Source organism: Opisthorchis viverrini (assembly GCF_000715545.1).
Source record: "Opisthorchis viverrini unplaced genomic scaffold opera_v5_313, whole genome shotgun sequence".
Taxonomy (NCBI): Eukaryota; Metazoa; Platyhelminthes; class Trematoda; order Opisthorchiida; family Opisthorchiidae; genus Opisthorchis; species Opisthorchis viverrini.
The window spans coordinates 564443-578949 of record NW_008751969.1 but is presented as its reverse complement, the minus strand read 5'-3'; the positions used below and the strand labels follow the sequence as shown (position 1 = coordinate 578949).

General features: G+C 41.5%; 1 protein-coding gene across 1 annotated transcript in view; it reads right to left on the bottom strand.

The window, feature by feature from the left end:
• T265_14981 (hypothetical protein) overlaps positions 1-14507 on the bottom strand; it is a gene marked incomplete at both ends in the record, with an annotated part of 121956 nt that overhangs the window by 19846 nt on the left and 87603 nt on the right. Inside the window, one exon of the mRNA XM_009176065.1 lies at positions 4908-5013. Coding sequence (XP_009174329.1) covers positions 4908-5013 — 106 coding nt within the window. The remainder of the gene's footprint in view (positions 1-4907; positions 5014-14507) is intronic.

Here is a 14507-nt window from a genome sequence, read left to right as displayed (position 1 = left end):
CATGTCAAGATGAATACTTGTGTAATTGTATTAATGGCCACCATAACAGTGCACTAATACATGCAGTCAGGTTGCGGGCCATCGGTCGGTCGAATAGTCAGTTGACATAAAAAGCAAAACGACTGTTTTGATAGACGGCAGCACAAGCTCCCATTTGCTCTCTCGGTGATTGGTTGATTGCGGTTGCATGCGTACTGACTAATAATGTGTGAACCGAGAGTAACCCGCACTTGTGGCTTATTTGTCTCGGTGATCATGGGCGGATTAATTGTTCGGCTTGTTACCTGGCACCAATCGGAATTTTCGAGAATGAATGTTTTTAATTGTGCCAAACAGACGTTTGCAGATGATTGTTCGAAAGGGTCAACCACTATCAGACCGATGTTGTATTCCATACAACCTGGTTTCCGAATTCAAAGCAGACGTGTTCAGTACATCAGAGGATTATCTGTCTTCATTGTCATAAACGAACACTTGTGGCAATGTTGTGCACGGTGGTAAAGTCGCAAACATAATTCAGTGTATGATGCAGAGGAAACTTTGTACAAACTACCCTCATTAGAGCAAATTGTCGTTCGTGCTCGGAGACACAAATGAGCTTTGTCCTACACAATGGACTAAGTTGCATCCTCAACATCAAGTACCAACTCAAAATTTCCCACTCGTTCGTTTCGAACCATAATCAATGCGTTATTCGATTCTCCTTTAAACTTTTCCAAGATTTAATTTGACCTAGTGGAATTTGATTAAGCCGTTACAGAATCCTTACAATTGGGTTTAACAGGTGGACAGACCGCTGCGTATATGGCATATTTGGCGCACATCATGTGTGGTAAGCTACCACAAGTTTTGTCCTTGCAAACAGCCACAATGTGACTGATTTACAAAATGAAACAAGGGACATCCCAAAACTCCCAAGGAATTTCACATACCCAATCTCACATTTTCACAAAATTACGAGGCAGAATGCCTAGCAGATATCGCACCCGATTATAAAAAATCTCGGTCGGGTTCCGTTTGTGCACACGCAAATATCGGTAACTTACAAAATGTGTTAGCTATTCGGGTACACTGATATACGGTTACGCTTGTCGAGATCATTGAGGATATCTTCACGTTCAAACAATATGCACGCTTCTTGTGAATCTGTATGTGCTACATTGCATTTTCACGCTGGCAACTCGTTTTTCGGACATGATTTCGCTATCCGAATTCATCTGTTATGTTCAGGTAACTTAAATCGGATTATTCTTAGATTTTCTCGCGCTGAGCTGTGAAAACTGAGTATAACCTTGCACGTTGGACGAAATTATCTGACAGCAAGCGAATGTGGTTTCGGGATAATGCTGGTAGTTCAGGTGGCGCGCATGGTCCTTGGTTTGTTCGATCAGCTGTTTTTCAGCTGATATTTGACAGTTGAAATAGCGCAGCACATTTTCACAAATGAATCTAATTCCAGGATTATCGTAAACATTTCACTGGTGAACAACTGAGTTAGACCTGTTTGAGGCTCAAAAATCCAGTGCGCGCACGAGTATTCCAAAACTATATGCCACTCGTGTCCCCAAGTTTCATTTGAATCATGATGGACTGGGCCGAGTTCCGGGTGAGGCTGCAAGATTGTTCACACATGAGTGCGTACGTCAGGTTCCGTGATATCTGGCTTCAAGTGAAACACACTGTTGATGGAATCACTGAAAAAGCGCCTTCGTGTTGAGACCCAAGATGAACAAAACCTTCCGCTGGCTGTCAAATGGAGGGTTTTCCAGCATGACAACAATGGAATGCCCTTTAACAAAACTGTCATGAACAAGTAAATCCAGGCATTTATTGCAAAATATTATTTTCTAGTAGCACACTGCTGCAGCTACCCGTCATCAGCCTGTCACTCTTGAGTGGCATTTTTCGTTGTGCTCACCATAGCATATGTCGTAATACGGTTTGATTGCATTATATTGACACATTACATGCATGTATAAGATTCGTCGCATTTAGTGGACAGAAAACCAGATCAACTAATGAACTTAACTCCATATTTTGATACTTTGATATCCTATTCAGGAGAAAGATCAGATGGAACAGCTTACAATTCTCCCCTGTTAGGAATTAATTACGAGGAAAAGGCGATGCCATCTTCCAACCTCTTCATACTCACCGTCATCGATAGCATGACATCAGTGTTCATCACTGAGGCTTCGCTGCCGTACAACAATGAGTTCCAACGATGAATGTCACAAATCATCCGACCTGCGATTCTACCACAGAAAATCACTTCTCTTTCGTTATGTCACTTTACTATCGCATTCAGAAATATTTGAGTAACGAACCCAGACGGATACCAGAGCAGACCAAGTGAGATTTTACCTCGAATCAAGCGAAAATCGAACAGTAGGGTTATCAAAATTATCGATGTTTATGCTTCTTGGTCAATTTATACACCAGTTGTTTTTAGACTTCATTTCCATCGCATGTATTCAATATTTAGCATCTTCTGCCTCTCTACGTTTCAATTAGCGTGACGGACTTCCCAAAATGTCAATGTTTATCATGCCATTTTTGTTTGAATATTCAATTGGCGTGGATGTACTAATTCCAGATTTGAGTAATGAAAACCTAATAATGATTCCGGCAGAAATTCACGGTCTCCATTTTCGTTCACCCGTAGGTGGATTCTGCAAGAGTTTGGTGTGGTTGATTTTATTTGAGGTTAATTCGACGCACATTTCCAGGTTGATCGTAGAATCACGTGAGCCAAGAATCGGCCACTAGATTATTCCAATCAATATATTAGCCTTCTTTACTTGTTCAAGATCGTGTTCAACAAGCGCAATAGTAGAGACCCTATCTGGTGCTCAGCCAAACATGAGGCTGGCTAGTTCTTTTAATTCAAATGTGTTCAATAGCGTCATTATACAAGATGAGAGATACGTTGTTTCCAGTAAAGTAAAAGGGTTGAATCTGTCCACTTTCAAACAGAAACCATGCGACCATTACAGAAATTGCGACGTTTCCCTTTGAATGTCGCACGTCCACTCGGTGAACGAGGACTAGCTCTGACGTTGTGCCTGGAGTGATGTCGCATTCTTGAAAAATAACTGGAGGCCTTGATTGACCACCTCAAGTTACATTTTGAGTTGTTCATAATAGTACATAAGTTCCGGGACTTACAGTGTACGGATGTATCATCTAAGTTTGAATATTGTGCAGAAATTATGCGGGATATGTGGGCACCCGACACATTCCAAATCGATGACCGCCACCAACTGTATGCTTACCTGGAGCATAGGAACTTATGAGCCGAAAGTCAGGACTTACAAATTCAGATGCATCTTGCGCACGCCGGCGAAGTAATTGAACTAAGTTTGTCTCGTGTATTCAAGACACCGAGGATATGCATTGCAGATGACATCTAATTAGGACGAAGCTCGAGTCCTCCGAAAGCATTTCATTATCGACTGTCGGATTCAAGGAATCCCAAAATCTCCGGAAGGAATAACGCTTCTCAGAGGAAATCTAGAATGATGTTCACGAATGCCCGTATGCAGGCTGGTAATTGCTGACAGTTTTAGTCACCTTACCAATATTCTGCCGGGAGCATAATATACCAAGGCATAGTATTTTCCCTAATATTTACAACGTTAACCTGTTGATTAGTAGGGGCGACGTTATTCGAAAAAGAAGCATCGCTTGGAAAGTTTGCTCTTTAGTTAACCGCTGTTTTGTTAACATCAAATGTTAGCATTTCCTGATTCAGCAGGTTTGTCCTGGGTTTTCTGTGACATTGATATTTCGGTATTTTCAGTCCAAACCTTTCATTACCTGACTTAGAATTTCTCTCCATTGATTATACCGTCAGTTTGTTTGACACTCACAATTCAGACTTCCACTTGAGTATTTCGAATGTGGTAAGCTTCAGTTTGTTTGCAGTGCATGCTCCCATGTTCACCAAACAAAACGCGATTCGTTAACCGATCCTCTCGAAAACGGAAATTCATCAATCCGAGATATTCGTTCTGAATTTACAAACTCGTCCTCTTTCTATATCTTCATGCTAATCTTCAATTCAATGCTGCTCATTCCACCCACGTTGGACCTTGTGTGACATGTTTTAGTTTAACTTCAAACAAACAAACATTTGTTTCCCACAATCCGTGAATTTCTCATATACTCATTTCAACCAACGCATCGTTCAGTCTTCGGTATATGACTTTCGATTCACTTCCATATGCCACTTTCCAACCTTCAATTTGCCGTATTTTACCATGGTATTTTCAGTTGTAAAAGCACTGTCGAGTGCATCCTGTCATTGCCTTTCATATGTAAATGGAAACGCCATGTTCCATCTAGTGAGTGTTGTTGAGTTCGATCATTATCGGGTTGGATTGAAAGACATGTGTTTGAAGATATGATCTTTGCCATGGTATGGCAACTTCCGATGCCAGAATTTTTACTTTACCAATATGAGCGTGACGTGACAACCCATTACACGCCTCATGTTATTCGAAAAGCAACAACATACCGTAATGTTATACTACGTGATTAGATTATTCCCCAATACAATCAGAATTTTTACTTTACCAATATGAGCATGACGTGACAACCCATTACACGCCTCATGTTATTCGAAAAGCAACAACATACCGTAATGTTATACTACGTGATTAGATTATTCCCGCATCCAATACAATTCGACAATCTGAATCGGCACCGGAGGACGAAAGTCAGAAAACCGGAAGAAAATTCGTCATCTTCGTGTGCACTGAATTCCTCCTTGGCGATCGTGTACCCAAAGTCGTCCGACAACATCATCGTTGTCGAACAGTTTCTTCGCGGCTGGTTTTATTCTCTTACTCCGAATAAAACTCTTTTGCGCGTCTGAAGATTATCCAATAATGCACGATACATACCTCGTAAAGATACAGAGAAGGAAATCCATCGACAGCCCACAACCGCCTTCGTCCTTTTTGGGGCTCATAAGGTAGTACATTTCAAACAACGGGAATTTTCCGGGAGCTATAAACGGGAGACGAAAAATGAGTATCGCCATGGTCGACGACAAGGACAATGTGTCGGTAACTCACGTCGATGGGAGATGCAGTTTTTGAGACGCCAACACTATTAAATTCGTTGATTTGTTGCTTGTGGAGGCATTGAGTGCCATTCCTATGATAAGTGTAGCAATTTGCAACACTAAGGTGATATACACTTGAGGAGAGGTGTCAATGGCACCTTACACTTTGCTGCGGTAAGCAAAGCACGATGTTGCATCTGCCTAGTTAATCTGGACAAGCCGTTGTTGGGGAAAAACACTGCATTAGTGAAGTGAGCGAGTATTGTCTGAATTTAGTTTAAAATCGGGAAACGTCTGAAAGGTTCCTTGCGCTCACATCGTAAGGGGCCAATGTGGTCAGGACAAATTTGATATAATAATCTGTGAAAAACGAAGTACATGAGGTACCGAAACGGCAAAGAAGAGTCGTACCGATAAAGTCTTCAGATCTCTTATCAGAAACGAGGTTCCTAGGGGGTTTATATAACCAATGTGAGTTATTCACTTTTGTGTTTGACGCCGCAGAGCATGTGGTCATCTATTTATTGGAGAGAAATGTGTAAACCAAACAAGAAAATTTCATGAGAATCCCGACAAACTAAGCTCGATAAACCTCGAGGGCTTTGCAGAAGTGCTGAAAAAGAGCGGAAATGCTGAGCACTTGCCAGGTGTAATAATCATGCCTAGTATGCTGAATGGCCCGCTCCACTTATTCATCGTTCTCCTGTTCTGTGATAAACGAGCCGTTTGCAAGCACCAAATAGAGAGATTTGGTATTATCTACATGTACCTTTCCAATGTGTCATCAGGGTCGACCAGGAGCTAATGAAACGATGGTTCAGGTGAGGTGGAACCTATTGGTTGACATCCGAAACCGTCAACAGGATTTACGTGGTGATTGCGGGTTCGATCTTCGTTACCCCAGCACGACACGGCCATATCTATCTGAGTAATTATTCGTTGGTTTGTCCTCTGATGCGATCCTCCCTCGGAAGACGATACTCAACAACTTGACTCAGTTGAATGGAAATTTATACACACTAAATTTCCAAAGCATGGCTGATAGCCATCAAATCGAGTTTGATTCATGAAGTTGGACAAATCAGCATAGAACAAAGTGGCCTTGAAAATCAAGCTGACGCGAGGTTAGTGAGCAGATGGCTGAACCGTTGGGTTCAACCGTAAGCATGAGTGTTGGGTTGGATTGATTGCACGTAACATTGAAGCAGCACTCTACACATAACGGGTGCAAGGCATTCCGCTATGCGCAGTAGAATTATTCAGTTTATTTCAGATGGTCTGCATTTCTAGAGAACCTGATTCCAGAAGAGCTGCTTGGTTGGGGACAGAATTCGGCCGGTAGGAATATCCACTTGGGACATCTATGCGACGGGCGTGACGCGCTTAGTTACACGACTTGCACTGTGATTGGGGAGTACCCAGGCCTCCGTCGGAATTCGAAATCATTTCTGATGATTATCGAATTTTGACTGCATGTTCGACCGCAGTGTGCTCAAAATTGCAACTAATTTTTTTCGATTATTTGAATAATATCAGGCATTTTACGCACTCGGAAATCATCATTCTGTCAGTTGTAGGCGGTAAGTGAGCAACATGAAGAGATTTGCATTAATATGTGATCCTCTTCAACTACACACATCCGTTCAAATCAGGAGTATTCCGATCGGGCGACATAGTGCACCAAGCGGTTTGGCCACGACAATTCTAGTTCTCAGTGCTGTTGATGTGTTCTTGGTGGCACATTTAATGAACGACCAAAAACTGGGATTGTTATGCATCCACTCCTAGCTTGTGTAAAACGCTACTTCATAAACAGTAAGTGCATTTAGCGACGTAAACAAAGGCTTACATCAACAAGCTATCTGCAACTTCGCCAATGACTGGTTCGAATTGGGGACTATCTGGTCGTCTTCTCTGGGTAGGTTGCTCAGTTGAGCTAAAGGCATCGAAAGACAGTTACCTTGTCAAACGCCGATGTGAGACTGACAAATCCAAATGCAAATACCGCGATATTCTTCATAGTACAAATGAATTTCCTCACTTGAAGAAAAATTTGTCTGGTAAGATAAAGCATGTTTCAATGTAGAATGTTCCAGTCATTTGAGATGTTCAACTAAATGTGGGATGCTCACTTTTTGTAAGTTGGAACAACAGGATGAACAATCCATCATGAAGCCCATTCATCCAGTTTCAGAATAAAGGATGTGGGAATACCGGATGGGCGACACTTAAAATAGCTCTGAATCTAAGTGGATTTCTAATGATTGATGGCTCAGGCGAAAGTAATCACGATGTGTAGGAATCAAATTGTGAAATTTTATGAACCAATGTCGTAAATTGACTTCGTTCTGTGCAGAGGTCGCACATCCTTTTATTTAACGTGCTAAAAGTGCGTTGCATATCAATTGATAGTCTACATTTCGTCAGGGTTTACTTATTGAAAATTTGTTGATGCAACATTTGGTATCGAATTCGCGTAAACAGGCAGTTGAGGTCCAACAATAAACCACAAGCAATAATCATGATAGAATCACCAGGACTCTAAGTGAGACACGCTCAATTCATCACTGCACATAACAGGTTGAAATTGATGCCGAGAGATTTTGGCTCTTTGACGAAGGTCAGAGGAAGCCTCGAAGAATTTCCACAAAATATTTTGTTATACGAAATTTGATTTTCCGCCAAAGTAGTAAAATGGGCGTCCAATTTCGTCATTCAGTCTTTGCGAACTAATCGAGAATTCAGGTAAAACCATTTCATTCTGATTGAGAATCATCCGGAGTGCGCAACCCAAAAGAATCCATTAGCTATTTCGAATCCGCCACCTCGTGTTGGTAAAAGAGGTCCTCAGTCGTTGGGCCATAGCGGTTGTTCAACACTGTGATTAAGTGGTCCTTGGACAGGACCTCGTTCATTCTCCAGTAGCCGGGCCAATATCACTTAGTCACACTCAATGACCAGCCACCCGGGTGATGATTCCTGAGCTGGTTATTTCATTAATCACGTAAGTTTCACTCTCAAATCTCCTTGCAAACTTCTTGGAAAAGGGTTTTATATGCGGGCAGTTGGATTTGAAATGCTTCAGCTGAAGCATCCATATCACAAGTACAATAGTGGAGAGTCAGGCCACTGCGTATATGGCATATTTGGTGCACATCATTTGTGGTACAATTCCACAACTTTTGTCCTTGCAAACAGCCAAAATGTGACTGATTTACAAAATGAAACAAGGGACATCCTCAAACTCGCATGGAAATTCACGTACCCCATACTCAAATCTCACCCAAACGCACATCAACGAAAGAGAATCCCTATCAGATATCGCACCCGTTTTTAAAGAAACTCGGTCGTGTTCCGTTTGTGCACACGTAAATATGGTTAACTTACAAAACGTGTTAGCTTTTCGGATACGCTGATTTGCGGTCACGTTGCTCGATATTAATGGAGAATTCTTCAGATGCAAACAATATGAACGCTTATTGTGAATTCATATTTGTTAGGCTGCGCTTTCGCGCTTGCAACTCGTCTTTCCACCGTAAGGTTTAGACATTCGTTCGCCACTTTTATTTATCTATTATGTTCAGTTGTCGTAACTTGGATTGGATTATGTGTAGATTTTCACGAACTCGGATGTGGAAACAGAGTATACCGTATTTCACTGGACGACAATGATCCTCTAACAACTTCCGTTGAATTACATCCTGAGGGAGTTTTCCGTCTGTATATAAGGTAACAAAATTTTATTCGAGAATTGTTCACATCACCAGTCTCTAATGCAGATTCAATGAAAGGGGAGAATGTTGAATGACTGGATAATGTGTGATATTTTTGCACCTCAGACAATATCATGCAAAATTCGCCACAATTTTGCCACCATTTTAGGATGAAACCATTCATTGAATGCGGCTCATTCTTGCAACAAATCAGGCATCTGAACAATGTTGCTTGGATCCGAAGAGCGGAATTAATACCGCAGAATAAAATCTTAATTCCGGTCAAACTAGACATGAGCGGTAGAGATAGCCAAGAGAAGGATCAAATTAACGGGCGTGAATTGAGCGAAAAACAGTGGAAAATACAAAAATAATGTCAAATTTTAATTACAGCATAATCTGTGTATTTTCGTTCCAAAACATTCATTGTTTATCATGACGAACGCTAAATACACACTATTCATCATTTTATGAACATTTCGAAAATATCAGACCAGAGAAAACTACAAAAACTAAATATATTTGACATTTTGTCGACAACAGAACCTCAGAAATATCTAACTAGAAAATGTTCCGAGACATGGAAGAACAAGAACCCGGCGCTTCACCGCCTGAAAGCATTGCTACAGTTCACGTATTCGGCTGTGTATGCGATCTTGGGTACGTGGTCTCACCGGAGTATGCCCATCACCGTCAGGTTGTTGGTATGCTGCTGAACCTATTCTGGCTTCGTCTACATATTGCTAAGCCCCAATATTATGCACGTTGTTGCGTAAATGGCATGGTTCACCGAAAGTGGCTGGCTGGCAAAACATGAAACTGTCGCTTGAGAAAGAACATGGGGTCATTCACTGGCGAATTTCGTATGTAATTTATAACCCCGAATATTTGTGGGATTTTGGATGGCACGGATCGCTCTGTCCTAAGGATCGATGTACTATCCACTGTGTGCGATGTGATTTTGTTTGATTCGATTTGATTTCGACTTAATTACGTTACGTAGGTTCTGAATGATTCTATCTCATCTTCTGATTCCAAGTTTGCTCCGCGCAGAATTGCATGTATGGTGGGAAAGGGACGTAGACTGAGCATGTGGATGACAACCATAGAACTCGGTTCTACTCTTTGAAATGTTGTGGTACGTTGTGGTACGTTGTGGTACACTTTCACGCATCAAACTTGGGTAAAATGTGTCCTACGACACAGATCTTCATAAGTACAGATAAAGGAATGTTTAGTTGCAGACCGGGTTCAAGGGCTACTATTTTGGAAATGCTATGTGGCGCGCTGCTAAACATAAGTTTGGTCAGTTCTATTCATTGGAGTGTGCTCAATAACGTCACTGGATAACATGGGGGATACGTTTTATCCCATAAAGTAAAAGGGTTGAATCCGTTCGCCTCCGAACCGAAGCGATGTGACAATTACGACAATTGCGACGTTCCTCTTAGAGTATCGCATGTTCGCCCCGTGACGTCCAAGGTAATCAAATTCCACCACAGTTGGGGTTTTCCTGGAGGGATTCACTACTTGATCTCCCAGGTAAAATGGCGCGAATAAGATTGATGGTTCCATTTACGAGGTACTGATTCTCACAATGGCCTTTGGATTATCTCCAAAATGTTGAGTTTTTACTCGTTCTCCCAACAAGTGGAATAAGCAACAAACTGGGTTTACGAACATTCCGGAAAGACGTTCCCTCATACAATCTACGGAGGCCTTACGGAGCAGAAGCGTATCGAGTCTTCACGCAAATTCGCGCATATCAAAATTGTCCAACAGCTCAAACTTTGCTCGAAAGAAAATACTTGGTCAATCTAGGCACAAGACATTTACCATTTCGCATGCACTGGACGCACTCCACAACTTGAGATAATGTCCATGTCAGTGGTTAGCGAATCTTAATTTAATTTTGCATGCTCCAGACAACTGTTCCAGCGTCGATGACTCCATCTGCTTTGTGGGGTTAAACAAGCAAGCTCGTTGAACGTGGACTGGCGCCTACGACAGAGGCCGAAGTGATGTTGCCGTTTTGAGAAATAGCTGAGAGCCGCATTCGGCTCCCTCAGGTGACAATTTTAGGTGCCCAGAACAATGCATTAGCTGCGGGATTTAAACTGTACGAATGCAGCCTGCGAGCATCATTCATGGACAGAAATTGTGCAGAGTGTGAGGGAAGCCGACACATTCCACCTTGATGGGGAAAATCATCTGTGCGTATCCATGTAATATTTAGTTCCAAGAACACTGGAACGAAAGTAATGGATCGTCGGATTCGAGCGATACCAGAATCGTCGTAAGGGTACTTCAAATTAATGTGGAAGAATCGTCGAAGTAGGCGGCTACTTGCTCGGGAGTTTAGTCAACTCACCGATGTTCGGAGGGAAGCGTATGTTACCTAGGCAGATTATCTGTCTGAAAATTCTAAATTTGCCTATTTGACACTATGAAATAACAAATTTCATGAAACAATTCAATAAAAATCCTACCTAAAACACCTTATATTGAAATAGAAATATCATTTCCGTGATTTGTTTTTAGTTTATATCTTGCAAACCAATCTTTTAACATCAAATGTTAGAAGCATCATATATTGGGATTTACTGAGTGCCACGTTCATCCACGGTTCTCTGTGCCATTGATATTTCGGTATTTTCAAACTGAACACTTTGAATTATGAACCCGTATATATTCAAATAAACATCACTTTATTCGCTGACTTAGAATTTCTCCTCACTACTTATGCCGTCAACATATTCGACACACATTTTCAACTTGTACCTGATCATTTTGGTTGCAGCAAATGTGGTATGGTTCAGTTTGTTAGCAGTGCATACTTCCTCGTTCACAAAACAAAATGCTATTCGCTAACCCTTCCCCTCGAATACGGAAGTTCATCAGTCCGAAATAATCGCTTTAAATTTACAAACTCATCCACATTTCATTTCATCATGCTAATCGTCACTTCAGTGCTGCTCATTCCACTCACGTATAATTTCGTGTGACATGTTTTACTTTAACCTCAAACAAACAAACATATTTGTTTTCCGCAATCCGTGACTTTCTCGTGTACTCATTTCAACCAACGCATCGTTCAGCCTTGGATACATGCCTTATAATTCACTTCCATATGCCACATTCCAACCTTCAATTTGCCGTATTTTACCATTGTATTTTCAGCTTTAAATGAACTGTCGAGTGCATTCTGCCATTGCCTTTCACATGTAAATGGAAACGCTACGTTCTATCTGGCGAACATCAGAATTCAATTCTTGTTTCTGTTTATTTATTCGGTCGGATCTTAAGCAGTGTGGGTAAAGACCTTATGTTTGCCAAGGTACGGCAATATCCGATGACAGAATATTCGCGAAACTCAGTAGCTTATCCTGTGACAAAATTTCACACGCTTCCTGTTATTTTATGCTAACTCATGACTCCACTACAAGCTGGTAATCTGAAGCGGGCCCGGACGACGAGTGTCAATTTATAGGAGAGCCATGAGTAGACACTGCGTTTGATGGAGGACCGTAAGACAATTCATCAATTTTGTGTATTCGACCGACAACCTCATCGATGTTGAACAGTTTCTTTGCAGCTGAAAATATCTTGCGCGTCTGAAGATTACCAAAATGCACGATACATATCTGGTAAAGACACAACCGGCTTCCGCCTTTTCGGGGCGGGGCCCATCAGGAAATACCTTTCAAAGATATACGTGTATCGCGATATCTCGTATATCGTAGCGACTGAAATGTGAGGTGGCGTGGTGCAGCACATTCAGTTGCCTACAAATAGCACAAACGAGAGACTCAGCTGGGTTCCACGTGAGTCTCTCGGAAAACCAAATTAGTTTGCAAATGAGTGTATATTCTCTAATAAACAGATGGACTTTATGAATGATCGAAATTTAGACGGATTCACTCAAAATAATGCGCGAAGTATCAATTGATTCCTTGTGTTGTTATTTTGACTGTGTATACGACCATCTGAAGCCATTCATAAAAAAGTTAGATTCCGATCATCTTCCATAGTCTTTGGACCTAAGTGTGTGGTACACAACACTGCACAATTATTTTCCCCATTGCCGAAAATAATCAAAAGTCAGACTACTTGCTAGTAGAGATATCGGTTCATAGAATTTTCGCGACGTAGTGAGGTATGGATCAGGAATAATAGGTCAGTACCGCGCATTGCTTCTGGTTGAGTTCATTACGTAAACAAAGGGGCATAATTCTCCTTTCATATGTTCAGAATGTTGTATGACACGAAGCCTTCTTCATTTCAGATCTGCTGCTGAACTACACAGTTGAAAGACATTTGGGCCCATTTTTGTGAATGTTCAGCTTCACAGGTGCCTCGTTTTCATTGTCGTGGAAATGATATATCACGATGATCGGCAACAAACATAATATGCGGGTAATTCTTGTCATTAAGAGATTCAGTTTTTCAGATGCTAATATTAAATTCGCTGATTTATTATTTGAGGAGACATTGAGTGTCATTTCTATGATAACTGCAGTAATTGGCCACACTAAGGAAATTCCCATTTGAACAGAGGCGTCAATGGCACCCTATGTTTTGCAGCAGTAAGTAAAGCACAATGTTGCACCTATCGGGTTGAATTCGGCAGGGCGCTCATGGGAAGGAACACTGCTTGATAGTGTTCTCTGAATTTCGTCTAAAACCCGCGAGCATCCTCAAGGGATTCTTGTGCTCTGTCCGAAAAGAACGGGTCGAGCCAGGACAAATTTGGTATAATAAAGTGTGAAAGAACAAAGTACTTGAGGCAGCGAAGTCAGTTCACTATTTGAGGTGCATTAGTGGCAGTCAGTCTTGTGGCCTGTGTTCGCATACGATCTGTCTCCGACTATTTTAGGATAATGTCGGTAATTGCGTTCCAGGTCAATGGACAGTGCAGTAACTGTACGAATTTTCAGGCATTTGGGAAGGTTGATCGCCCATCTTCCAAATTCAATGAAATTGGAACAAGCGTCAACTGTAAAATGCATCAGGAATCGAATGCATTTTGTGAGAAAATCCCAGTAAGCAGCAGTATTCGCATCTTGTGCGTGAATCTAATGCGTGAATTTCTCATGTACTTATTTTGAGAAATGCACAGTTCAGTCTTCGGAACATGGCTTACAATTCACTTGCATATGCCACTTTCAACCCATCAGTTTGCCGTATTTTACCGTCGTATTTTCAGCTTCAAATGAACTGTCGATTGCATCACTTCTCTGTGCTACTTCCAACCCCTCAGTTTGCTCTATTTTACCATGGTATTTTCATGTTTAGTCATTGCCTTTCACATGTGAATGAAAATGCCACGTTACATCTAGTGACTGTTGTTGTTTTCGATTATTTATCGGGTTGGATTAGAAGAAGAGCAGGTGGAGACATGATCATTGCCATGGTATGGCAATATCCGGTGACCGAATTTCCACTTTACCAATATTCGCATGCTGTGACAAAGTCTTACACGCCTTCTGTAATTCAAAAGGCAACAACATACCGTTATTTCATACTAGCTGAGTGAAGTATTCCTCGCACCACAGGCAGTCGCTAATCTGAAGCGGCACCCGACGACCAATGTCATTTTACAAGAGAGCAAGCAGTAGTCACTGAGGCTGATGGTGAAACGAAAGAAATGCATCAATTTCGTCCGCACTAAATTCCTGCTTGGCGATCGTGTACTCAAAGTCGTCCGACAACATCATCAAATA